General features: G+C 43.9%; 1 protein-coding gene across 5 annotated transcripts in view; it reads right to left on the bottom strand.

Annotated features, from left to right (window-relative positions):
- Nucleotides 1–25,686, bottom strand: part of TDRP (testis development related protein) — a 44,187-nt gene that overhangs the window by 17,844 nt on the left and 657 nt on the right. For all 5 annotated transcript variants that reach the window (XR_004622372.1, XR_004622373.1, XM_034649253.1 and 2 more), the window contains exon 2: nt 25,395–25,583. Coding sequence is in view for 3 of the 5 variants with exons in the window: in XM_034649253.1 (XP_034505144.1) it covers nt 25,395–25,583 (189 nt within the window). In the remaining 2 variants the exon portion in view is untranslated. The remainder of the gene's footprint in view (nt 1–25,394; nt 25,584–25,686) is intronic.

Here is a 25,686-nt window from a genome sequence, read left to right as displayed (position 1 = left end):
CCGGTTCTTGGTACTGTGTTACAGAGGCACAATAGACAAGGACAAAGATGCTTAAAACTTCTGTTTGTAAGGAACCAGAAAAAACAATCCCAATGAAGAGAAGGAGTCCATTACTTTGCCAACCAAAATCCAAAATATGGGGATTTTTTTTTTTACTAGAAATATTTCAGGCAGATGAACTTAATTAACATGTTGCCAGAAACCAATGGAAAATTCCACCTACTCCTACATGAAGTCTCTGAATTCCCCCTTCAATCACAGCAATGGGAATACATAAAGGCAGATGAAACCGGACGTTATCAGATAATCAGTACTTCAAGGAGGCTCAGGTCGAGAATAAAAGAAAACAAGATCATTCCCAAAGGCCAGACTTGTGCACAGCAGCACACAGAGCAAGACTCAACACATACGCATCCCCCGNCCCGAAACCAGCAGCTTCGGCACGCGGGGGCCGGCGGGCCAGGGGTCTGCTCTGCCTTGGGCTCCCCGTCCAGGCCCTCCTCCTCCACGGTCACGTGGGGCAGCGGCGGAGGGATACGGCCAGCTCAAGAACCTGATACTCCAGCTTTCCCGTGTGGCATGGCGCTTGCGTTGTTTGCTCGGCCGGCGTCTAGAAGGCTGCTCCGCGTGGCACGTGGCGGTCACGGACCCACCTCACCGAGGGCTGGCTTCTCCGACGGCAGGCAGGGCACGGTTCTCCCTCCTTCCCGCCTCTGACCGCGCCACCGCCGCCTTCCCCGCAGGGCTCTGGAGTGCAGGGGGCAAGTGTGAGCAGCACCCCCCCCCAGCCTTCACCCCACTCCTGCAGGCAGCCCAACTCTCAGAGCGACCAGAGGGGCACCGGTGAGCCCCAGCAGCGTGTAGATCTCCTGACAAAGGGTGCTCAGGAAAAGCAAAATGGCCAAACGAAACACTACCCTGTTTTCTCCCTGCGCTTTATTTTCTTATCCATTGTGTAGGTATAAGAAGAGTCCAGAATGCTGCAAGAAATGTTAGATGCTATCCCCCACTCCACAGCTGGATGAGAAGCTAATCATATAATCATACAATCATTAATGATACTAAAATTCTACGTATTTGCAACTGTACCACCAAAAATAGTCATGAAAAGGTAGCTGTACACAATGTCAAATGAGAATTCCAAATTGTATAAAGATGCCAAAAGAAACACATGAAACAGACCAAAGCCGTCACTACTGTTTATAAATCACAGCGGTGTTCTACATTACTGCTGTAAAAATGAACTTAAAGGGTAAATGCGTATACATAAAAGGCAGAAATAGAGTCAATAAAGGAAAAAAAGACCCTGTGCCCTCACTCAAGCCATCATTCATTCCTTCTGAAAATTACTAGACACACACGAACACACCAAGTGGCAGCAATCCCAACCACTGACTTGAACAAATGGTTTCAGCACTGACGGTCAAGGAGGGGTGCCAGCCTCAGATCCGGGGGGCCGCCGCACCCCTGTGACAACAGCAGGGGCCCCCATGTGCCAGCCTGACACCTGACTTCTCCTCCGCAGTCCCTCCCCTACAGGCTAGGACAGCACCCACGACAGCAGAATTCACACCACCCCCACACCATGCACCCTCACCCCTGAAAACTCCTCTTGAGAAAATTTACTGTATTAAACACTTCTTTTATAAGAAGGAGATTTTTACTTACACCAAGAAAGGAGCAACATGACTAACAGAGAAGACACCAGGGTCGTCACTCCGACACTGTCTACGTGCGCGTGCACACACGCAGTCCTCACGTCTGGAAGCTACTTAAGCTGGGCTTTAAAAAGGAAAGCAAGAATCACCTTCCACCTCGAGCATGAGGAGCTCTGAAGACTCGCTCCCCGTAAAACCCAAACCCAAACAAAGAACAACTACTTAAAGCCTCTGGAAATGCTCCCAAGGACAAACTGTAAATGAAGAAATATCTACTTTAAAAGAAAATCTACTTAAGAAAATCTACAAATATTTGAAAATTCAGAAATTCACGCCATCTACAGAAGGTGAGCTTCTGCGGTATTTGAACCATGACCACAGCCACCGCCACAGCCAACAACTCCCCAGGGAAGCAGGACCTCAGCATTTCTCATTCTGAGGCTAATTCCCTGGAGAGACGGGGCCCCTTTCTTCCATCCAGCGCCCACTCGGGACAGAGGCTTACCGTGGGAATCCTGGGCCCTCATCACTGTGCCTGGTTCACAGGGTGACAGTTACACACGGGGAGGAGCAAGCTGAGAGGACCCCAGGCATCTGACCACCCCAGCAAGCACTCCGCTCCTAGAGTAAAGGAGCCACTCAGAGAGAAGCCTGTCATGCGTCCACCTCCATCTCCAGAGCCCTGGCTCAGAGGTTTCACCTGGGACAGAAGCAGGCCACCCATAGAGTGGCGCGGGGCGCAGCAGCAGCAGCTCCGGACCAGAGGCTCACTCCCCGAGGGGCTGACTTCACTCGCAGCAGAGCGAGGAGAAACGTAGCCTTCTAAGGCTTCTAAGGCTTCTAAGGGTGCGCTCAGTCAGGGACCGTGAGGCAGGCTGGCCCGAGCTAGCGTGCAGAAAGAACAGAGTTTTAAACCAAGAAGGGGCCCCTTACACTCAGAGAATTATCATTACACAGGAACCTCGAAAATGATTCCCTCAAAGGAGCCGGTTTGACTGGATTGGTTTGTAGAGAAATTCATACCCAGCATATTTTAAAAGTAACAAGAGCAATCAGCGGGCCATTAGTAGAGTTTATCAGCTGGCTGTCGTCAGGAAAGAGAAGGTGATGTGGGCGTGCCCACAGCTGGGACTCCCTGGGAGGCTACATCAGACGCTGAACAACGGAAGTGGAGGCAGGAGACATGTCACTAAATAATCCAGCTAAAAAGCAAAAATAGTAACAACAGGAACAGGGTGGAATGGAAAGATAGTACTCAGAGTTGCTACAACACAGTATTTTGAATGTCCAGTTTCTAAACAAAAACAGAACAATCCCAAAATTTGCATGGAACCTCAGAAGACCCCGAACTGCCAAAGCAATCCTGAAAAAGAACAAAACAGAGCCCTCACACTCCCTGTTGTCAAGCTCTATCACAAAGCTGTGACCATCAAAACAGTATGATACCGACATAAACACAGACACACAGACCAACAGAACAGGGAGCCCAGAAATAAACCCACATGGTCAATTTCATGACAAACACTTCCACTGTTGTTTGCAGGATTCAGTTCTCAGTGAGCTGTGCTCTGACACCTCACTTCCCCACAGGATGTTGAGGGAACTTCCAAGGTGTTGGAACCTAGAACATAGGAACCAAAGAAACTGGGGAAAAGGACAGTCTCTTCACAAATGGCGCTGGGAAAACTGGACAGCTACATGCAAAAGAATCAAACTGGATCCCTGTCCTACACCAGCCTTAAAAATAAACTCTAGGGGCGCCTGGGTGGCACAGCGGTTAAGCATCTGCCTTCGGCTCAGGGCGTGATCCCGGCGTTATGGGATCAAGCCCCACATCAGGCTCTGCCACTATGAGCCTGCTTCTTCCTCTCCCACTCCCCCTGCTTGTGTTCCCTCTCTCGCTGGCTGTCTCTATCTCTGTCGAATAAATAAATAAAATCTTTAAAAAAAAATAAAAAATAAACTCTAAACGGAGTAAAGACGTGAACATAAGACCTGAAATCATAAATTCCTAGAAGAAAGAACAAAGGCAATAAAAGCAAAAATGAACAAGCAGGACTACATCAGGTTAAAAGCTTCTGCAGAGCAAATGAAACTATTAACAAAATGAAAAGGCAGCTTACCAAATGAGAGAAAATATTTGCAGATCTTTTGACTGATAAAGGGCCAATATTTAAAATATATAAAAGAACTCATACAAATCAACAGCCAAAAAACAATCCAATTAAAAAATGGGCAGAGGATTGGAATAGATTTTTCTCCCAAGATGACATACAGATGGGCAACAGACACATGGAAAGATGCCCAACGTTATCATCATCAGGGAAATGCGAATCAAAACCACAGATACCACCTCAAACCATGCTCAAGATATCAAAAAGATAAGAGATAACAAGTGTTGGTTAAGGATGCGGAGGAAAAGGAACCCTCGTGCACTGCTGGTGGGAGTGCAAGTTGGTGCAGCCACTGTGGACAACAGCATGGAGGCTCCTCAGAAGGTTAAAAACAGAGCTACCACGGGATTCGGTAATTCCACTTCTGGCTATTTATACAAAGAAAATAAAAACACCAACTCAAAAAGACATCTGTACTCCCATGCTCATGGCAGCATTATTCAAAATACCCAGGACATGGAAACAACCTAAGTGTCTAACAGAAGATAAATGGAAAAAGAAAGGGGTGTGTGTGTGTGTGTGTGTGTGTGTGTGTGTAAATAATGGACTATTACTCAGCTATAAAAAAAGGAAACACAGATGGACCTTGAGGGCATTACCCTGTGTGAAGTTAAGTCAGAGAAAGATAAACACACCTTATCTCCTCGTATGTATAATCTTAAAACACACACACACACACAACAAACTCCTACATACAAAGAATAGATTGATGGTTGCCAGGGGCTGGGGAAGGGGTGCAAAATGAGTGACAGTGGTCAAAAGAACAATTTTCAATTATAAAATCAATAAATCAAGGAGATACAATGTACAGCACAGTGACAGTAGTTAATAATACCGTGTGGTATACTCTTGTGGTTCTCACCACAACAAAAAAGGATTTCCTAACTATATATATATATTGTAGTGGATGTCGAATTATTCACTGTATACCTGAAACCAATATATATTAATTATTCCTGTTTTAAAAATTAAAATACCCACTTTCCAACAAAAAATTCTGAAGCAGCCAAAAAAAAGTATGACCCATACACCAGAAAAAAAGTAAACACAAAATGTCTGTGAGAGCACCCAGATGTTGGTTTTAACACCACCACCACTACAGAATAGCCACTATAAATAAATATGTTTTCTTAACACTGAAGGAAAACACCACGAAAGAAGTAAATGGCATGGTTGCACAGAGAAGACACCAGTGAAGAGGCAGCCATGATCAAAAAGAATCAGATGGAAATGCTGAAGTTGAGAAGTACAATGAATGAAATAAAAATGTACTGGAGGGTCTCAGCAGTACGTCTGAATGTGGAGAATAACAAATTATGGAACTTGAAGATGCCAGCCAAAACCAGAGAGAACAAGAATGAAGAGAAATGAAGAGCCCAAGAGAGATGTGAGATGCCAACGCATACAAAATAGAAGCATCAGGAGAAGAAAGGAATTAGTAAGAAAATAGCCAAAGAAACTATAGAACATTTCCCAAATTCACCGAATACCAAAAATCAGGACATCCAGGAAGCTTAAGAAACTACAGGCAGGATGAACACAGAGATACACACACACACACACACACACACACACACACACACACTGTAAAAGAAAATCAGAGTGTTGTTTCACCCACCAACTTGTTTACCACAATACAATTCTGACACTAACCACTGGGAGTTCGTCTCCTGGGAAGACTCATTCCTCCTCAGGACTGACCTGACGTCGGACACGGGCCTGATTTCAGGCGTCCCAGGCCCGGGGCACTTCTGCTGGAATAGTATAAATTCAGGGCTTTGCACAATCCCTTCAGGTTCAGTAACTGAAAGAAAACCTCACAGAAGGAAGGAGAGCACTACCCTTAAGACGGCAGTTGTATTATAAGGAAACAGCTCAGCAACACCAGGGCAGGAGACAGCAGGAAGCCTGGGAGGCAATGGAGAGCCTCCCTGCCTCCTTAGGGAGTCGGGGTCAGCTCCTCACTCCCCCACCCCAGCACATCAGTGTGTTCACCAGCCACAGGGCTCCAGTAAGCCCTGTGTTCAAAGTTTTGATAGGAGTTTCATCCTGTAGGCATCATTGATTATATCACTGGCCAGAGGCTAGAACTCAGCCTCCGGCCTTCTCCCTTTCCTGGAGGTGAGGGGGCTGAAAATCTCAAGCCTTTAATCACAGGCCTGCCCTTTCTGGTAAGCATCCCCCATCTTCAGTCACTTGACTAGCATAAGAAAAACTCCTAATACTGAGGAAATCCCAAGGATTTTAGAATCTCTGTGCTAGGAGTCAGGGGCAAAGACCGCATACCTTTTTTTTATTACACCACACAAAGACAAGAGAGCATCTTGAAAACTACAAGAAAAAAAGTGATTAGTCACTTACCAAGGAAACTCCAGTAAGATGAACTCTCAGAAAAAACAATGGAGGCCATAATGGAGGTCTCCATTGAGATAACACATTCAAAGAGCTCAACAAAAAACTGTCAAACAAAAATCCTATATCCAACAAAGCTACCTTTCAAAAAGAAAGATGAAATAAACCAGATAAACAAGTTTGAAAGAATTTGTTGCCACAAAGGAAGTCCTTCAAGCTGAAAGCAAGTAACACAGTAAGCAAATCCACATGAAACAACAGAGCACTGGTAGGAATCATTATTTAATTATACATAAAACACAGTATAAATGCCTATTTTTCTGGGGCACCAGGTGGCTCAGTCAGTTAAGGGGCTGCCTTCAGCTCAGGTCATGATCCCAGGGTTTTGGGATCAAGCCCGCATCAGGCTCCCTGCTCAGCCGGGAGTCTGCCGCTTCCTCTCCCTCTGCCTCTCCCCCCTGCTCCTGCTCGCTGGCTCTCTCTCTCTGTCAAATAAATAAATAAAATGTTTAAAAAAAAGTGCCTATTTTTCTTTCTTCTCACAACCAACTTAAAAAAGAGTGTAGAGAATAATATGCATATAGTGTACTATTGGGCCTACAATAAATACAGATACAATGCATGTATAATGCATTTGCCAAAAACAGCATTAAAGATGTGGGTGGGAGAAAACTGTACTGGGCTAAAAAAGGACTACTGTTAGGAAGAAATTAAAATGTTACATGAGAAAATATACACAATGCAAAGAAAGAGTCCGAAAAGGAACAGAGAAGCAAAACAGGCACAAGACCTAGATAAAACGTAAAATGGCAGATGGAAAGTTGCTACAGCAACAATACTCCATTACTGTAAATGCATTAAATAATCCTATCAGAGAGGCAGAGATGGTCATCCTGGATTTTAAAAACTGATCCAGCTAAAGGTGGCCTACAGGAGACACACCCTAAATTCAAAGATAAAACGAGATCAAAGTAAAAGGAAGGGCAAAGAGAGGTCATACAAATAGGAACCACAAAAGCTGAAGGGTTATATCAGTGGATAGACATTAACATTTCAAAAGTTACTAAAGATAAAGAGAAGGTTCATAATGATAACTGGATTACCATCAGGAAGACATAAAGATTCATACTAACAGAACAAAAACAAGCAGCAAAAATGGAAGAAACAATAAAGGGAGAACTAGACAACCCAACAATAAAAGATATGCCACTATCGATAATGAATACCACTACACAGAAGCTAAGCAACAGAAGGCATGGAAACCACTACAAACTATCTAGAATTAATGTATCTATAAAACATTCCATCAAACAATAAAATACACACTCCTCAAGTGCAGAGGGACTAGTGTTCAAGACAGAACATACACTAGGCCTAAAACAAATCTTAATACATTTAATAGGACGAAATCAGGGGCACCTGTCTGGTTCAGTGGATTAAGCATCTGCCTTACACTTAAATCATGATCTCAAGGTCCTGGGATTGAGCCCAACGGCGGGCTCTCTGCTCAGCGGAAAGTCTGCTTCTCCCTCTCCCTTGGCCCCTCCCCCACCTGCACACACTTGCACTCTCTCAATTAAATAAAGCTCTCTCTCAAATACATAAAATCTTTAAGAAAAATAATAGGATGAAATCATTCTGAGTAGGTTCTTTGCCAACAGTGGTATGAAATTAGAAATCAATAGCAGGAAAAACTCACAAATACATAGACATTAAACAACACATTGCCAAATAACCAGTGAGTTAAACAAGGACTGAAAAGGGAAACCAAAAACAGTTTGAAATAAATTACAGACAAGACACAACATACCCAAACTTATGGGATACAGCTAAAGCAGTGCTTACAGGAAAATGTTTAACCTTCAATGTAACAAAGACTTCAAATCAATAACCTAAACTTCCACTGGGGAAAAAACAAAACAAAACAAAATAACCAAACACAAAGCAGAAGGAAGGAAATAAAAAAGATTAAAGCAGAAATCAAAGAGAACAAATAACAATGGAGAAATCAATGAAAACAAAAGCTGGTTCTTTAAAGATCAGCAAAATTGACAAATCTTTAGACTGACCAAAGAAGAGAAAAAAGAGAGAAGATTCAAATTACTAGAATCAGGAATGAACGAGAGGATATTATTACTGACTTCACAAAAATAAGAATAATAAAGGAACTCTGAACAACTATACGTCAACAAATTATATAACACAGATGAAATCCCTACACATACGCACTACCAAAACTGACTTGAGAGAAAACAAAAAATCTGAATAGATCTATAAGAAGCAGAGAAACTGAATTTAGTAATCTAAAAGCTACCCTAAAGAAAAGCACAGGGCCAGATGTATTCACAACTGAATCCTACCAAACATTTAAAAGAAGAATAAATACCATTTAGTCACAAATTGTTCCAAAAGACATGAGAGGAAGAACTCTTCCTAACTCATTTTCTAATGGCAATATCACCCTAATACCAAACCAGACAAAGACATCACAAGTAAAGGATATAGACCAGTATCTCTTACAAATATAAACAAAATAATCATCAACAAAATACTAGCAAACTGAATCCAGCAAAAAGTAAAAAATTATGCAGCATGGCTCAGTGAGAATTATCCCAGGAATGCAAGGTTGGTTCAACATCTGAAAATCTATTAATATCATAAAATTATTTCATGAAAATAAAAACAAAAATTATATAATTATCTCAATAGATAAGAAAAAGCATCTGATAAAATCCAACACCCTTTCATGATAAAACATTCAACAAACTAGGAATAGAGAAGAATGTACCTTGAGCATATTTAACCTTTTTAACCAGAAATTAATGTTTTTAAGTCCCACTTTTATGTATTATTATTAGTGCAAAGTCTGTTATTCTGACCTACTATCTCATGTTATCTAAACATATAAACTGAAAGTAGTCCACTCAGGTTTCAAGTACAATTTGCATATAGTTACAATAAAACTGTCACTGTAGGCTCCAAGTATGGTAGCAGTAAGTTTTAAGTGTTTGCTTTGCTTTTTATGCTATTTTTTTTAATCAACGATTATTTTTTTTTAAAGGAACTTCTTCAATTTGACAATAGGCATCTAAGGAAAAACCCACAGCTAGTATCATACTAAATGAGTAACTACTGAAAGCCTTCCCCCTGAGATCAAGAATGAGACAAGTGTGCCAATCTCGCCACTCCTATTTAACACTGTGATGAAGGCACAAGCACAGCAATTGGAAAAAATAAAGTAAAAAGCAGCCAGATTGGAAAGGAAGAGGTGCAACTATCTCTTCTTTAATAACATCATCTTTTACATAGAAAATCTTAAGAAATCCACCAAAAACCTATTAGAACTAATCAACCAGTTCAACAAGTTGAGAGAATACATGATCAATATACAAAAATCATTTGTGTTCCTATACACCAGCAACGATCAATCAAAAAAGAAGAAAACTTCTATTTAAAAACACATCAAATGGAATACTTCAAAATAAATTTTACAACAGCTGAAAATTTCTTCCCTGACAACTACAAAATATTATTGAAATAAAGTTTGAAAAGAACTGAATAAACGGAAACTCATATCATGCTCAGAAGACGTAACACTGTCAAGATAGCAATGTCTCCAAACTGATCTATGGTTCAATGTAATCCCTTATCACAATCCTATCTGACGTCTTAGTAGAAAATGATAAAACGAGTCTAAAATTTATATGGAATCACAAAAGATTCCATGTAGTCAAAATAATCTTGGGGAAAAAAAAGTAGAAGGACTCACAGAAAACACTTACTACAAAGAACCTATAAATATAGAGAACAAACTGTTGGTTGCCAGAGGGCAACGGATGGGAGGATGCGCAAAACAGGTGAAGGGGAGTAGGAGGCACAGGCTTCCCGTTATGGGATGAGTACATCGTGGGGATGAACGGCACAGTATGGGGAATAAAGTCAGTGGTGTTGCAGCAGTGCTGTATGGGGACAGAGGACAGATACACTCCTGAGCACAGCACAACGTGTGAAGTACTTGAATCACAATGTTGTACTCCTGAAACTAATGTAACGTGTCAACTATACTCAAAACATTTTTTTTAAAAAAAGAACTTACTACAGAGCAATGGCAATCAAGACAGTGTGGGACTGGCACATGAATAAATAAATACATAGATGAATGGAATAGAATTAGAATCCAGAAACAAACCCATCCATCTAAGGTCAATTGATTTTCTAGAAGGGACCTAAGACAATCAATAGGAAGAGAATAAGACAATAGGAAAAGAACAGTCTTCTCAACAAATGACACTGGGACTCCTGAAGAGCCATATGCAAAAGAATGAAGCTGGACCCTTACCTCACACCATATACAAATATTAACTCAAAAGATCTAAATGTAGGAGCTAAAATTATAAAACACTTAACAGAAAACATAGGGGGCAAACCTTTAAGATCCTGGATTTGGGAAAGGATTCTTAGATAAGATACCAAACCAGGAGCAACAAAAGAAAAAAGGAGAGAAACTGGAGTTCATCATAATCTTTAAAAATTGTGCCTCTAAGGACACTATTAAGAAAGTGAAGACAACCCACAGGATGGGAGAAAATATTTACAAATCATATTATCAGATAAGGGACCTGAATCCAGACTATATGAAGAACTTTACAATTCAATAATAAAAAGAAAACCCAAGTTTTAAAACTGAGCAAAGCATCAGGATAAATACCTCTCCAAAAAGTTGTATAAGTAGGCAATAAGCACGTGAAAAGATACTCAGTACATCAGGAAAATACAAATCAAAACCACGACGAGACACTACCTCAAACCCACCAGGATGACTAAAATAGAAAAGTCAGATAATAAGGATGTGGAGAAATCAGACCCTCGGGTGCCTGGGTGGCCCAGTTGGTTAAGCGTCTGCCTTCAGCTCAGGTCATGATTCCAGCGTCCTGAGACTGAGACCCACATCCAGATCCCTGCTCAGGGGAGAGTCAGCTTCTCCTTCAGCCTCCCCATCCCGCCGCCCACACTGCCACCACTGCCACGTCCTCACTCGCTCGCTCTCTCTCAAATAAATAAAATCTTTAAAAATAATAATTATTAATTAATTTCAAAATATTTTTAAAAAAGAAAGAAATCACACCCTCAATACATCACTGCTGGGAATGTCACATGGTGCAAGTGGCCACAGAAAACAGTCCAGCACATTCCTAAGACGATTAAACACAGAGTTACCATATGACCCAGTGTCTTAGTCCACCAGGCTGCTGTAACAGAATACCACAGACTGGATGACTTAGATATAACAGAGATTTATTCTCTAAGTTTTGGAGTCTGGAAGACCAAGATCAAGGCAACAATGGGTTTAGTGTCTGGTGAGGGCCCTCTTCCAGGCTCGCCAAGGGCGATCTGACCACTGGGTCCTGACACTTGAGGCCATGCGGGAGTGATTTCATAACCTACCCATGTCCGGAAGGACCCACCTCCTACCACCATCACACTGGGGATTAGCGTTCAACATATGAATCTGGGGGACGGGGCGGATGCAAACACTCAGGCTTCTAGGGCCCAGCGACCGTACCCCCGTGTATACACCCACCGAACACAAAAACACGGGTCCACACAAAATCTTCTACACACGTGTATACAACATCATATAATTCACAATAGCCAAAAGCGGGAGGAGCCCATTGATGGTAGATTGATACAGCAAAAAATTATTCAGCAAAAAAAAGTAATGAAGTACTGATAAACGCACGGCACGACTGAACCTTTAAAAATTACATTACGTGAAAGAGGCCAGTAAAAAAGGCCACGAAACATACTAAGATCTCTGTGATACGAATTGGACTGGTAACCGGTTGCTTAGAGCTGCCTGGGGAGGGGAAATGTAGCAGAGTGCGTGGCTTGAGGATTGGGTTTCTTTTTGAGGTCACGAAAATTTTGTCCTAAAACTGACAGGTTGTACATATCAGTGAATACACTAAACCATTAGCTGTACACTTTAAGTGGATGAATTGAATGTTATAGGAACAATATTTCAATAAAGCTGTTGCAAAAGAAAAAGGAGACAGTTATATTTAAAAATGCCGTGAGGATGCGCTCAAACTCAGGAGGTCCGCAGAGATCATCTGACCACCTCTACCACCAGCAGTCAAACCCTGCGACCAGAACGCCTGAAATACCTGCTCACGGCTCACGAGAAGGTGGCTAAGAGCAGTCTTACAACAGGAAACGATCCATAACCATATCCTGGACCCACTTCCCATTTTACTCATCTACTGATGCCTGAGCAACAATGCCAGTTATCGTGATGTTACATACATTCCCATCAAGGTAACCAGCACATGCAGGGCTACAGAGCTCCCGCACAATCAGTATGAAACATTAGTTGTTCTAAATACATTTACTACAGAGAATGAGCTGCATTCCCAATGCTTCAAGAGTGACAGAGCAGCAGGAGGACCCCAGGCTTCTCCAGATCACACACACACGCCCACAACCCAGGGGAACTCGAGGCCTCCTCTCACAGCGCGTAGCTTGCAGACACCACCACGCTGGAGGAACCAGAGTTGCCGTCCTCAGTGCTGCTCTAGATCAAGCTTCCCTGCCCCAGTCCAGAGATCGTGATGTCTCTGACAAACCTGGGGACTCCAGAAAAACACCGCGTTAGTTAGAACCACTTGTTCAGCCACAAAGCCACCCCATGACTGATACATCGGCAAGACGGATTCTCAAGGCCTCTTTCTTCTCTCCCCAATAAACTCTGTTCCAAATTCAACTCTTTCCCAGGGAGCATGGTACAGGAGTCTGGCAGGCCCCAAAGACAAGGGGAATCTTAAGTTTTATCTTCCCAGCTGCTGGACAGGAGGCCTGAGCCATGGAAGGTGGCGCTTACAGCCTGGTCCCACCCTCGCCCTCCAGCGAAGGCACCAGGGCGCAGGAGAGTATGTGTTCCCGGGGCGGGGGGAAGAGCTCCCTTACATTAAGTTTCTCATTTTGTAACACAAAGGAACTGAACCTTGATGGAATTTACCCAGAAAAAAAATCTAGAAAAGGAAGAGTTTTACAATTCAGAATTTATTATGCTTTAGCTAATAACTCTGAATAAAGACATCATCAATACTGGGACTGCAGGTCAAGTTTCAGGGCCTCACTCAGCAGCTCTGCAACTTGGTGGACATAACCCAGCAACTCCTTGCCCTGAGTTTCATGAAACAGACTCTGCACTGACCTCTGACTCCTGAGAGCTGCTGGGAGAAACCTCACGGTTCCCTCCCCATCGTCACCCTCGTAAGTATCTTTTCTGATCTACACTTTCTATGATTTTTAAATGCTCACTTACAAATCCCTGAGAAAGGAAAAAAAAAAAACCTGACTCTGTAATACTATGAAATCTCTCTCTGAATATAACTACTAGTATTAAAGTAGTGTGTATATCCGCATGTTTAAAGTCCTATCAAAATAAATGACATTCTAGCCAGCATAGCCCACTGGAGTCAAAAAGAACATACAACAGCCCTCTAACATTATTTACTTGGTATTATTCTGTAAGTTCTAATTAGTATAAGGCATAAAACAGAAATGAATTAAAACTACTTGAAAGGAAATTACAATTATTATTATTGAAACTGTATCACAAGAAAATGGAAAAGCATCAAATGAAGAACGATTATACCTAAGGAAACGGCTAAGTAGGAAAAATAGCTTTATTACAGTTAAAGACAACAGGAAAAAAGCCATTCACAAGGACAAAAACATTAAAAATATTCAGGAAAAAAAGTTTACACATTGCCTTAACCAGTTATGTTAAAAAGACTTGAATAAATGATGATTATAAAATCATTTTTGGAACAGCACAGGGCATTAGAAAACATCGCTTCTTCCTAAATGACTGCTGGGCTGGTAGGCTGACTTCTCAGGGGGTGGAGGACAGAATCTGTGGTGGCTCCAGGTCACACAGGCCCAGGAAGACCCGGATCCAGGCCACTGCTTTCCCCCAGGTCTCCAGAGACCCAGTGAGCTGCTATCAACATTGGCACTGCGGCTCAGCCCTCAGGGGTGTGGAATACAAGATCAGAGATAAAATTCAAGAGAATGAGAGGAAAATCCACAGACTGAAAGAAAATATTCACAAAAGACATACCTGATAAAGGACTACTGTCCAAAACATACAAAGCACTCTTAAGAGTCAACAGTAAGAGAATGAAAACCCAATTTAAAAATGGGCAAAAGACTTGAACAAACACTTCATCAAAGATGGAGTAAAACCAAATAGGTGAATTCCTATTTCTCATACAAAAACAAGCCTGTTTCCCACTTTCGTGTGCGAACACCCGTAACAACGATGGCGGCGGGAACTGGTGTCCAGTCTCAGCAAGACTGGTATGCTCACCGACAGCAGGGGCTGTGGGGCACGGTTATTTCAATGAAAACATTAGGCACTGACTGAAGGTATACAGATGGTGAATAAGCGTAGGAAGATGGTCAGTATCATATGTCATGAGGGACTGCAAATTACAATGTGACACCCTCACACAACTGTGACAATGGCCATCACTGCGGGCGGGAACGCAGCACAGCACAGCGATGTGGCAGCTTCTAACCAAGCTAAACAAGACTCTCGCCCTCCGAACCAACAGCTGCACTCCTTAGTACTTACCCAAACAAGTCACAAACTTACCGCCACTCAAAAACCTGCACACAAGTGTTTACAACAGCTTCGTTCATAATTTCCAAAACCCGGAAGCAACCAAGATGTCCTTCAGTTACTGAACTGCTAAATAAACTGTGGTCCATCCAGACAACAATATTATTCAGCATCAAAAAGAAAGGAGGCTTCAAGCCAGGAAAAGACATGGGAGGAAATGTAAATGCAGATTACTAAGTGAAAGCAGTCAGTCTGAAAAATCTACATACTGCGTGATTCCAACTCTGTGACTTTCTGGAAAAGGCAAAACTATGGAGGTGGTAAGATCAGTGGTTGGCAGAGGTTAGGGGGTGGGAGAGGAGCAGGCAGAGCACAGACAGAGGGTTTGGGGCAGTGAGACTACTTTATATGACATGACAATGATGGGTAACTGTCATCACACATTTTTGCAAACCCACAGTGACCCTGATGTACACTGTGGACTCTGGCTGATGACAACGTGTCCATGAGGGTTCATCAGATCAGTGGCAGCAAATGTACCACCTGGTGGGGTGCTGATGGTGGGGGAGGCTGGAGGAAGGGGAGGGGGTGCAGTCTATGGGAAATCTCTGCCTCCTCCCCTGAATTCTGCTGCGCAAAATAAAGTCTATTAAAAACAAAAAGAAAATTAAAAACTGGCTCAATAACACAAAAGTAAAGTGAACAGGAAAAGGAAGCAGATTTCCGAAGTCTAATAAAAGGTAACTTGTGGTACCTGTTATTAAATGCATTATAAAACTTCAGTTAGCAGAACTGCAGGAATGGGACAAGAATACACAGACAAAGTCAAGAAAAGAGAATGGAAAAATCTAACAGACCCCAACATATAGTGATTTCAGTAAACAGTAAGTGGCATGAAAAAGAGGATAAAAGAACAGTTTTTTAAATGGTAATCTATTTTGAGAAAAAAAAAAGTTAAATCCTTATTTACACAGCAGACAGCAGAATAAATTCCACACAGATGAAAAGAGTTATTCCTTTTAAATAAAGCCATAAAGGAACTAGAGGAATCTGATCTCAGGGAAGGAAATGCCTTTCTAGGCATAAAAGCAAGAGGGGAAAAAAAAAACAAAGAGAAATAGAGATTTGATCTTTTGTAAAGTTCTCAAAGAAGCCATTTACCTATCTTGATAAAATGTCTAATCTGAAATTCATACATATTTATAACAAATCAAATATTGGGTGTGGTAGAGTAAAAAACATTTGGTCTTTGTCCCTATTTCCTGGCACAAGCTTCTAAAATCCTCAGAATTTACAGCCTTTTGTATGCTAATGATGTGGCTGGGGAGGGGGCTAGAGAGCTTGGGGCCCGGACTGGTCACCAGAAAGACCAAGCCCTACAGCACTTGCAGCCTGCTACCATCCCCTCCCCTGACGATGGGACGGAAAGTCCTGGAAATGGGCCTGTGGTTTAATCTATCAGGCCTCGGTAATGCAACCTCCATAAAACCTCCTGAATGACAGCGTTTGGGGAGCTCCAGGTTGGTGATCACATTCCCGTGTTAGGAGGTGGCGTGTCCACTTAGGGCAAGGAAGCCGGAACCCCTCCCCATACCTGGCCCATGCATCTCCTCCCTGCAGTTGTTCCTGAGTTTTAACCTTTATAATGACTAATAATGAATAAATAAGTTTATTTATATAAATACAATATATATATAAGACAACACATGCACCCATATGCTCACAGCAGCATTACTTACAATGGCCAAGAAACGGAGGCAACCCAAGCGTCCACTGATTGATGAATGCATAAAGCAGATGTGATGTGTGTGTACTCATGCAGGTGTGCACGTTCATGTGCGTGCACGCGCATGCACACACACACAATGGAATATCACTCAGCTACAAAAAAGGAAGGAAATCTTGCCATTTCCAACAACAGGGATGGACCTACAGCATATTATGCTAAGTGAAACGAGTCAGATGGAGAAAGACAAAAGACAAATACCGTATGGTTTTACTTCCATGTGGAATCTAAAAACAAAAAAAGACACGGAAAAGGAAAAAGAAATGAAGGAACAGACTCACTGATACAAAGAACAATCTGTCAGTTGCCAGGGCGCAGAGGGGGAGGAAATAAAAGGTACAAGCTTCCAGTTATGAAATAATTAAGACAAGGGGATGTGACCTACAGCATAGGGAACATAGTCAAAAACATTGTAACAACTTTGTATGGTGACAGAAGGTGGCTAGATTTATAGTGGTGATCACGCCACAACATATAGAAAGGCTGAATCAGTATGTTGTACACCTGAAACTAATATAATATTTTATGTCAACTACACGTCAATAAAATTAAAAATAAAGTAGAGGTTAGCAAATCATGGCCCGCAGACCTGTGCAGCTGTTTTTGTAAATAAAGTTTTATTAGAACACCCACACTCATTCATTTACATATTGTCTATGCTGTTTGTCTGCTACAACCGCAAAGTTGAGCAGTAGTGACAGAGACCATCTGGCCCCCAGAAAAGCTTAAACTGTTTACTATCTGGCCCTTTACAGGAACATAAGGTGTAGGACACAAAATAACTATTTGCCTCAAGTCACAAAATCAGTGACACAGCTGAGACCCAGATCTGCCTGCTGACTCCTCGACACTCTTTGTCAACACACCTTGCTACTTACTCCCTTTACAATTCACTTATCAAATTATGAGCTCTGAAACGGAGAGCCAATCCCTGCAGATTTCTTACAGTGCTGTAAATGACGAGCATTTCAGCCTTTCCGCCCATCGATCACCTGCTACACTCTTCTATCTGGATCCTACCACTCCCAAAGCCATGCTGCCCTCGGGCCTCCCTGTTGCCAAAGGTGACATCTTTGTCCTGATCCCTCCAGCTGCCCTTCAGGCCTTGACCCTGACCTCCCAAAGCACAGACTCACCGACCAGCTTTGACAAGCTCCCTTCTTCCAGCTTTTCTCTACAACTCTTCAATTTAAAATTCAGGCTCTTTCACATCCAAAGAGCCACACTAGAATCCTACCTGCTCTATCTGCATTTGCCTCTAATCCCTCCTCCTCAGGCAAGGATTCCTTATAAAACATCATGAAGTCCTCACTCAGAATCTTTATTATTTACCTAAAAGGTGAAGTCTGAACTCCTTAATGGGGCTTTCCCAGTTTTCCCCTAAACAAATCTTCCTGTGCCAGTTAAATTGCATTGCTACGTCTTTCTCGATATCCCTTCTCAAGCATCAGCTTAAATTCTATTTGCTCCTTCTCCAATAATTAAGTATAGAAAAGAAGTGTACAAAGAACAGGGGAGGGGTACACATGACGGTTCTTTTCTCACAGTGTTCTGGTAGAGGGCTCTTACCACCCATGTAAGACTTCTACCAATACGCTCAGTATCACAAAACTTAAGTACAGCAAAAAGTAAAACTATACTACATAGGAATTTGAGCCAAAACACAATTTCATCAATGCTCTCCTATGGCACCGATCATTGAAATTCTAAAATTTTTCTTTATATAAAATATCAATATTTAGAAAATGAAGAAAAATGATATCACAAGTTTATGATAACCCAGTAAGAGAAACAGTATAGCAAAAAATATAACCTCAGGGTGCCTCTGGCTCATTCAGCAGAGTGTGTGACTCTTAATCTCAGGGTCGTGAGTTCAAGCCCCACGCTGGGTGTGGAGCCTACTTAAAAAAAAAAAAGTATGTATATATCACACACATATACCCGTGTGTGTGTGTGTGTGTGTGTGTGTATGTATGTGTGTGTGTGTGTGTATATGTATATATATATATATATATATATACACACACTCAAAGAAACCTGGATTCAAATTCCTCTTAGTGACTGTATAACTGCACACAAGTCTTTGATGTCACTAAATTCCTCAAATGTAAACTACTGTGATGGTCATTATTCGAGGTAGCACTGAGGTAAACGTGGCCTTGAGCATGGAATTAAACGACTGAGTCCCAGTTCTCAGGGGAAACACAGGGTCAGGTTTCTGCGAGACTCTGGTCACGTTTCCATCCCTGTCTTCTGTGTGTTCTGCACAGAGACCTCTTATTTCGCACACACAGATTCATTAACACTGAAACTCACGCCCGAACAAAGCTCGTCTCAACGTGCATTTCCTCTGTAAGGCACATCGCAGCCTTCTCGCCCTAAGGAACGCTAGAGAGCACTGCAACACGACACCTAAGGGCCACTGAACACAGCAAATCCATCAACACAAAGTACCAGAAAGACTGCCGTGAGACAGCGGAACCGAGATGCGGTGTGGTATTCCCCTGACTGTGTATGACAGCAAGCACTCCCAAGAGGATTCAAGCTCTCGCTCCAACACTAGAACCCATTAGCATCGGCCACCAAGCTCCTACACTGCGAAGTTCATACACAATACTATATGTCCGTATACAAGACTCAAAAGCTAAGCCGCAATTTCTTTCTTACGGAACATCAGTTACCACCTTGGGAGGTGAAAAGCCCCCATCACGCACTCCCTGGACACGGTCCCTGTGTGCGTGCCCTGCGTCTAGCCCGTGTGCTGGGTCCCTCCTCTCCTCAGTCTCTGTGATGAGCACAAGTGACAAGAGTCCGTCTTTCCTCAGAGCAGCTCCCCCTAGACTTTCGAGGCAGAAACTCTGGTTTATCTGACTACCCACAAGTCTGAGACCAAGAAGAGCTCACAGTGTATGACTATGCAGGCAAAATGAGCCACCTGCCATGAACAGATAGGAAAACAACAAAGTCTACAAAGTTCTCATGGCTGTCCCTAGGGTGGACTTTGATGCATTCTTAAATAACAGGGGAAAGCCCTCCTAAGCTCCTAGAACTAGAATGATTAGCCCCTATATTACACCTTAACCCCAAACCCAGACACAAGGCAAAGAAGGGCTTGCTTCCCACCAGTATTTACCCCTCATGACTCCCCTGGTGGGGTTGCCAGCAAGGGGACATGCAGCCCGAAGCACAGCCTCAGAGCAGAAGAGTCACTCCCAGTTTCTCACACTGCAACCCACACACGGTCCAACGCACATGTCATGTGCAGTGCTGATTTTTTTTTAAATGCTCTAAGTCATGCTACATTAAGCTCCAGTAAAAAAAAAAAAAAAAACAAAAAACAGTGAAAGTAAAACTTATCAATCTGGACTTTAAACTCTTGGGAGTAACAATTTTAGCATTTATGGGCGAACGTTATACACAGCAGTATGCCAGAGCCTAGGAGACCGACGCCAAGCCTGGATCATTTCTGTCCTCACATCACTCGCTGTGCCAATAAGCTGCAGGTCTGAACACATGCCTGGCTAAGGACTGGAAGGCGCCCACAGGCCAAGCAAGCACAAAAATCCACAAACCCTCCTGGACGAGCTCATCTACATCTGGGGGAATTCTGGAGCTGTGCTGTCCACTCATAACCCTAGCTAACCCAGGCTAGCACAGCCAAGGAACTGCATTTCTAACGATGCAGTATCAATTTAAAAACAGATACTCAACTCAGCTACCGGAAAGCTTTTAAGTGCGTGTGGAACCACCTGGATAAAATAATCTACTTTTTTTAACTGCAAATTTTATAAAATATAAATATTTATCAAGTATTTCTGATGGAGTCAGACAAAGTCATTCACTTGTATTTGACAAAAGTAGTTTTGCTGACTAAATTTGATTTAGCTCCTGAGTGTCCAAAAAGACTAACCCTACAAAGATGCATCTGCTTGCCCCATGATGAATCTGTATCTAGAAATGACTCCGATCTTCTAAGGCTGGAGAACTCGAACTCATCCTTCCAGATCCAGTGAAAATGAGTTTTGTTCTAGGATTCCTTCACTGCCCTCCCTTCATTTAATTCCCTCAGTACCTCATACAGTACTACAGAGCAGCATTTAGCTCAGGAGGTGGGAGTTCCTGGAAATCCTGCGCCTAGACCATTCATTTCACAGGTACTGACGGACACCCACCAGCTGGGTGCCTGAACTCTTCCTGGCGTTAGGGACAGAGCAGACACAAAGTCCTTTCTCTGTGCAGTTGTCCACCTAGATTCTAAGTGACTCTTCAGAAGAAAGATAATAAATGTTCTCTAAACACCTATCAAGGGGCGCCTGGGCGGCTCAGGCGGTTAAGCGTCTGCCTTCGGCTCAGGTCATGGTCCCAGGGTCTTGGGATCGAGCCCCACGTCAGGCTCTCTGCTTGGCGGGGAGCCTGCTTCTCCCTCTGGTGCTCCCCCTGCTTGTGTGCTGTCAAATAAATTAATAGAATCTTTAAATAAATAAATAAATAAACACCTATCAAGGGACTAAAACGCAGGAAGGCTGCACCATGAGTGCAGAGCCAGCTGTCCTGCTGCACAGAATCACCCCTTCGGGTCCCCTGCCCACCTGCATCCCACCAGCTGAAGTCACGTGGACGGCAAGTCCACCCAAGACTGCTAACAAATATTCTCAGAGCCGGAAGGAGCGCTCAGGCGAGCCTGACTCAACTTGGATCACCACCTACTAGCTGTCCGGCCCTTCCAGGTCACCATCGGGCTCTGAGACTGGTCTCCCCCGCTCTGGCAAACGGAGGCACTAACCCATGTCAAGGGCTCCTCACACAACAGAAATGCGGTCCAGCTCAAAGCAACTGAGAAGCTGTGGGAACTGCCTGTCGTGGAACGTCTCTGACCTTCCCTCTCTGCTACTGCACAGAACTCTGACAAGCAGAGGTTTAAAAAAAGGCTCAGCAACCTCAACAGCCATCAGAAACAGTCCAATGAAATTCTGACATTCAATATCATACAGCCTTAAAAATGGAGTTCTTCTCAGCCACAGTGCTGAGACCGGAAGTGCTCCGTGATACACATATTACTGAGGGAACAGTTCAACATGCAGAGAGATTTACAGCAGGAAAGCAAATACATGATTTTAAACATACATTTATGTATATGCATAAATATTTCTCATGGATAGCTATACAACAAAAGTAACAATACTTCTATGGGAGAGTGGAAAGAAGAGCTAACATTTAACATCCAGGAATCTTTTACTATGTGCATAGCAGGCTTTTTTTTAAATAAACATAGGACTTGGGGCACCTGGGTGGCTCAGTCAGTGAAGCGTCTTGTCTTCAGCTCAGGTCGTGATCCTGGGGCCCTGGGGAAGCCTGCTTCCCCCTCTCCTCCCCACTCGTGCTCTCTCTCAGTATCTCTCTCTCTCGCTCTCAAATAAATAAAAATGATAAAATCCTTAAAAAAAATAAACATGAGACTCATCGAAACTTATCTCTCCTTGTTAAATGACTGTAACAAATGATTTGCTTTATAAACCTTACTGTTAGATTTTAATACAAAATAGTACGTATTCATGACAATAAAGGCCAACAGCCTGAAGAGCAGCTCTGAGATTGTTTTCTACTGTGTTAAAACTGTTCTAGTAACAGTTCGGTGTAACCCACATCCAAGTACCAATTTGGAATGCCTCACATCTCAAACTTATTAAAGCTTAACGTGAAGCTGTTTTTTTCTTTTTAAACAAAACACGAATTACAGCCACGTGACCTGATTTCCAAGGCAGTAGAACACCAGGCAGGAAAGCCAACAGAACACCGTCCTACAGCAAGGCAGCGCGCTCTCCCGCAAGAGTGACGCCCAAGCAGCTGGCTGAGTTTGTGGGGTGGGGGCCCAAAGGCTGGACACCCAAAGGCTGGACACAAAGCAGAACGCACAGCCTCCTGCGAAAGAGCCGCTGGCCGGAACGGCTCCACTAATCCCTCGCGCCTTAATTCCAACTTCTTTTAACGTTAAAATAACATTTTGTAGGCAGAAGTTGTACAGTAGACTTGTCATGAATTTTAAAATTTAACTCTAAGGAGAACTGGCTTGGGGATAAAGAGGAATCGTCCTGAAGGGATGAACAACGTGGAGGATGACTAACCTGGTCCCAACTCAACATGGCTCTGACTTCCACAGCAAAGTGTCCCCACAGAGTAAACCACACACACCCTTAATACAGCAGCACAAGCAGCACTGTCATCTCCCAGAAAACACAGAACAAAACCCAAACGGCACTGAGTGTGGCCGTGACTTCTGAGATACGACACAAAAGACACAATCCATGAAAAAAATAACTGACAACCTGGACTACATTAAAATCAAAACCTTCTAAAACACAAGAAAAAATTTAAAAATTTTAAAACTTCTGCTCTGTGAAAGACACTGGCAAGAGAAGAAGGCAGACCACGCACCAGGGGAAAATATTTGAAAAAAACATCTCCGCTAAAGGGCTGTTATCCAAAACGCACAACGAACCCTTCAAAACCAACAAGAAGAAAACAAGCAGCCCGGTTAAAAGATGGGCCAAAGGATCTGGACACCTCAATGAAGAACGGGCACAGGAGAAGGTCCTCCACATCCTGGGTCCTCAGGGCACCGCAAACTGAAACAACCAGACACCACTTCGCGCCCATCAGAGGCCGCCACCCAGAGCGTTGACCACACCCAGTACTGGCGAGGCCGTAGCACCCAGGGGACTCCCACGCCCTGCCGGCGGGCGGGAGGCAGACTCCCCCCGACACTGTGCAGACAGAGGGGCGGTTTCTCCCAAAACTCAACCACTTCTTACCCTCCCGTACAGCAGCCACACTCTTGAGCTTAACTGAGTTAAAACTTGATGCCCAAACACTTGCACAAAGGTATTTAGAGCAAGCAGCTTCGTTCCTAACTGCCAGAACCGGAAGCCACCAAGACGCCCTTCCGCAGGTGATGGCCACCTAGTACAAACAGACACTGAAATGTTATTTAAAGCTAAAAAAAAAAANTATTTTAAAAAAAAAAAAAAAAAAAAAAAAAAAGAGCTCTCAAGCCTCAAAAAGACAGAAGAACCATAAACACATACTGCTAAATGAAAGAGGCCAGTCTGAGAAGGCTCCATCCTGCAGGGTTCTAATCCTAGGACCTTCTGGAAAAGACAGACCCAGGGGCACGAGGGAGGGATGAGTAAGTAGCACAAAGAGGTCTGTCTGTAGTGAAACTATTCTGGTACTCTAATGGTGGACAGATTTCACGTTACATTCATCAAAATCTATCAGACATATCACCCCGAGCGAACGCCAGCGTGTACCACGGTGGACCCCCAGGTAACAGAGGTACAAGGATTACAACAAATGGGAGGCTGACAATGGGAGACGCCAGGCATGTGTGGGGACAGGGAGGATGAGGGAACGCTTTGTCTTTTCCACTCAATTTTGCTGGATACCTAAAAGAATAAAGTCTGTTAAAATAGGAAAAAAAAAAAAAAACCACAACAAAACACCGTGAGCTAAGATGACAAAAGAAGAAACAAAATGGGTTTTAGGATTCATTAGAAGTGGAAGCAGAACACAACAAGGGTCAATTCAAATTTTTAAGAGTTCATTCAGAAACAGCAGTATTTCTCATCTTTGACCAGTAAGAATTATTTATAGCAGTAAATAATTCTGTTGCCACATACAAACAACATATACATTCTCAACATTACCTTTAAGAGAATTGCTGTTTAGAGCAATCATTAAGTTTTGTGATTAAAAAAGCTGTACGTAGGATGAGCACTAACTCTATCAAAAAGTAAATTCTGAAAGGCCAGCTCAGATAGGAACCATATTTAAGTGATTCATCAGATGCGTTTAAATCCTATAAGAAATAGCTATCGGGATGAACTCCTTCAGTCTGGAAGCTAAGTTATGTTCTTCCAGCTGGGGATGAAGGGATCTGGGCAACTATTCCCAAGTCTCAGAAGGGAAGACACAGATCATCATGAACTTCGATGAGAGCCTTACCAACAGCAGGAGTTTCCAAACACTTAACAAAAAAAAAGAGGGGGGAGGAAGAAATTTTATGACCACGTCCTTTAAAAAAAAAAAAAAAGCTGAATTTCTGACCTCAATTTCTTAATGCAAGAAAAAGAACATTGCATTGGAAAGGGGGCACACGTATGTAACGCATCCAGGCTCCACCTGGGATCCTTTTTAATTAAAAAATTCTAAGCATTCCAAGCATATCTCCCAACTTGTAAGGCCAATGTCTGTCCATTTTCTGCACGAAGGACACCTGCCTTCTTTCTCCATACAAAGGTTTAAGGAAAGGAAATAGTTATCCCAGCAAGTATGTGGTGTCCAAGCGCTTTCTCACGTCCACTGGCAGGCCCTCAGCCCCCCAGCCGCCCGGGACTGGCCCGGGGAGGACTTGCCCAGGTCCCCGGCAGCCGCCTCCCGACAGCGGGGCCCACCGAGGCAGGAAGGCCAGCGGGCCAGCAGCGGAGCTACGGGATGCGCGCCCCGGGCGCTGCCCCAGGCTCCCGAGCCCGCGCGTGGGGGCAGGCGAGGACGTGGGGTTCAACGCCTGCTAACTTGGGGGGTACACACGGGCCACAGCGGCGCGGCACGGGACAAGCCCTGGGCCCTAAGGGGCCCCGGGCCTCACCTGCGCAGCCCTACCTGTGCGCCCCATTCTGGCGCGCCGCCCCACCTGCGCACCCCCCAGCTGCGCGCCTCTACCTCCGCACAGCCCTGGGCCTGGCGCGCGCGTACCCCCTCGCCAGCTCCTCCACCCCGCCCGCACCTCCCCCTACCTGCGCGGCAGCGGCCGCAGCGGACGGCGGCGGCCCCCCTGGCAGGCCGTCCTCCTCCTCGGGGGGCTCGTCGAGGAGCACCCGGCTCCGGCTCAGCTTCCACATGCTCCAGGGCGGCTCCGGGGTCCGCGCGTCGACGCAGCCCCTCCTGGGCCGGCCCGCAGCGCGCGGAGGCTCGGACTGCGGCTCCTGCGGGACCGGGACGCAGCGAGTGGGGCAGGGCGGGGCTGGGCGACTGCGGCGGCGGCGGCAGCAGCGGGGCCCGACCCACCCCGCCCGGACCCGATCCACC

Source organism: Ailuropoda melanoleuca, chromosome X (assembly GCF_002007445.2).
Source record: "Ailuropoda melanoleuca isolate Jingjing chromosome X, ASM200744v2, whole genome shotgun sequence".
Lineage (NCBI taxonomy): Eukaryota > Metazoa > Chordata > Mammalia > Carnivora > Ursidae > Ailuropoda > Ailuropoda melanoleuca.
Note: the sequence above shows the minus strand (reverse complement) of the source record. Positions and strands in the feature narration are given on the sequence as shown.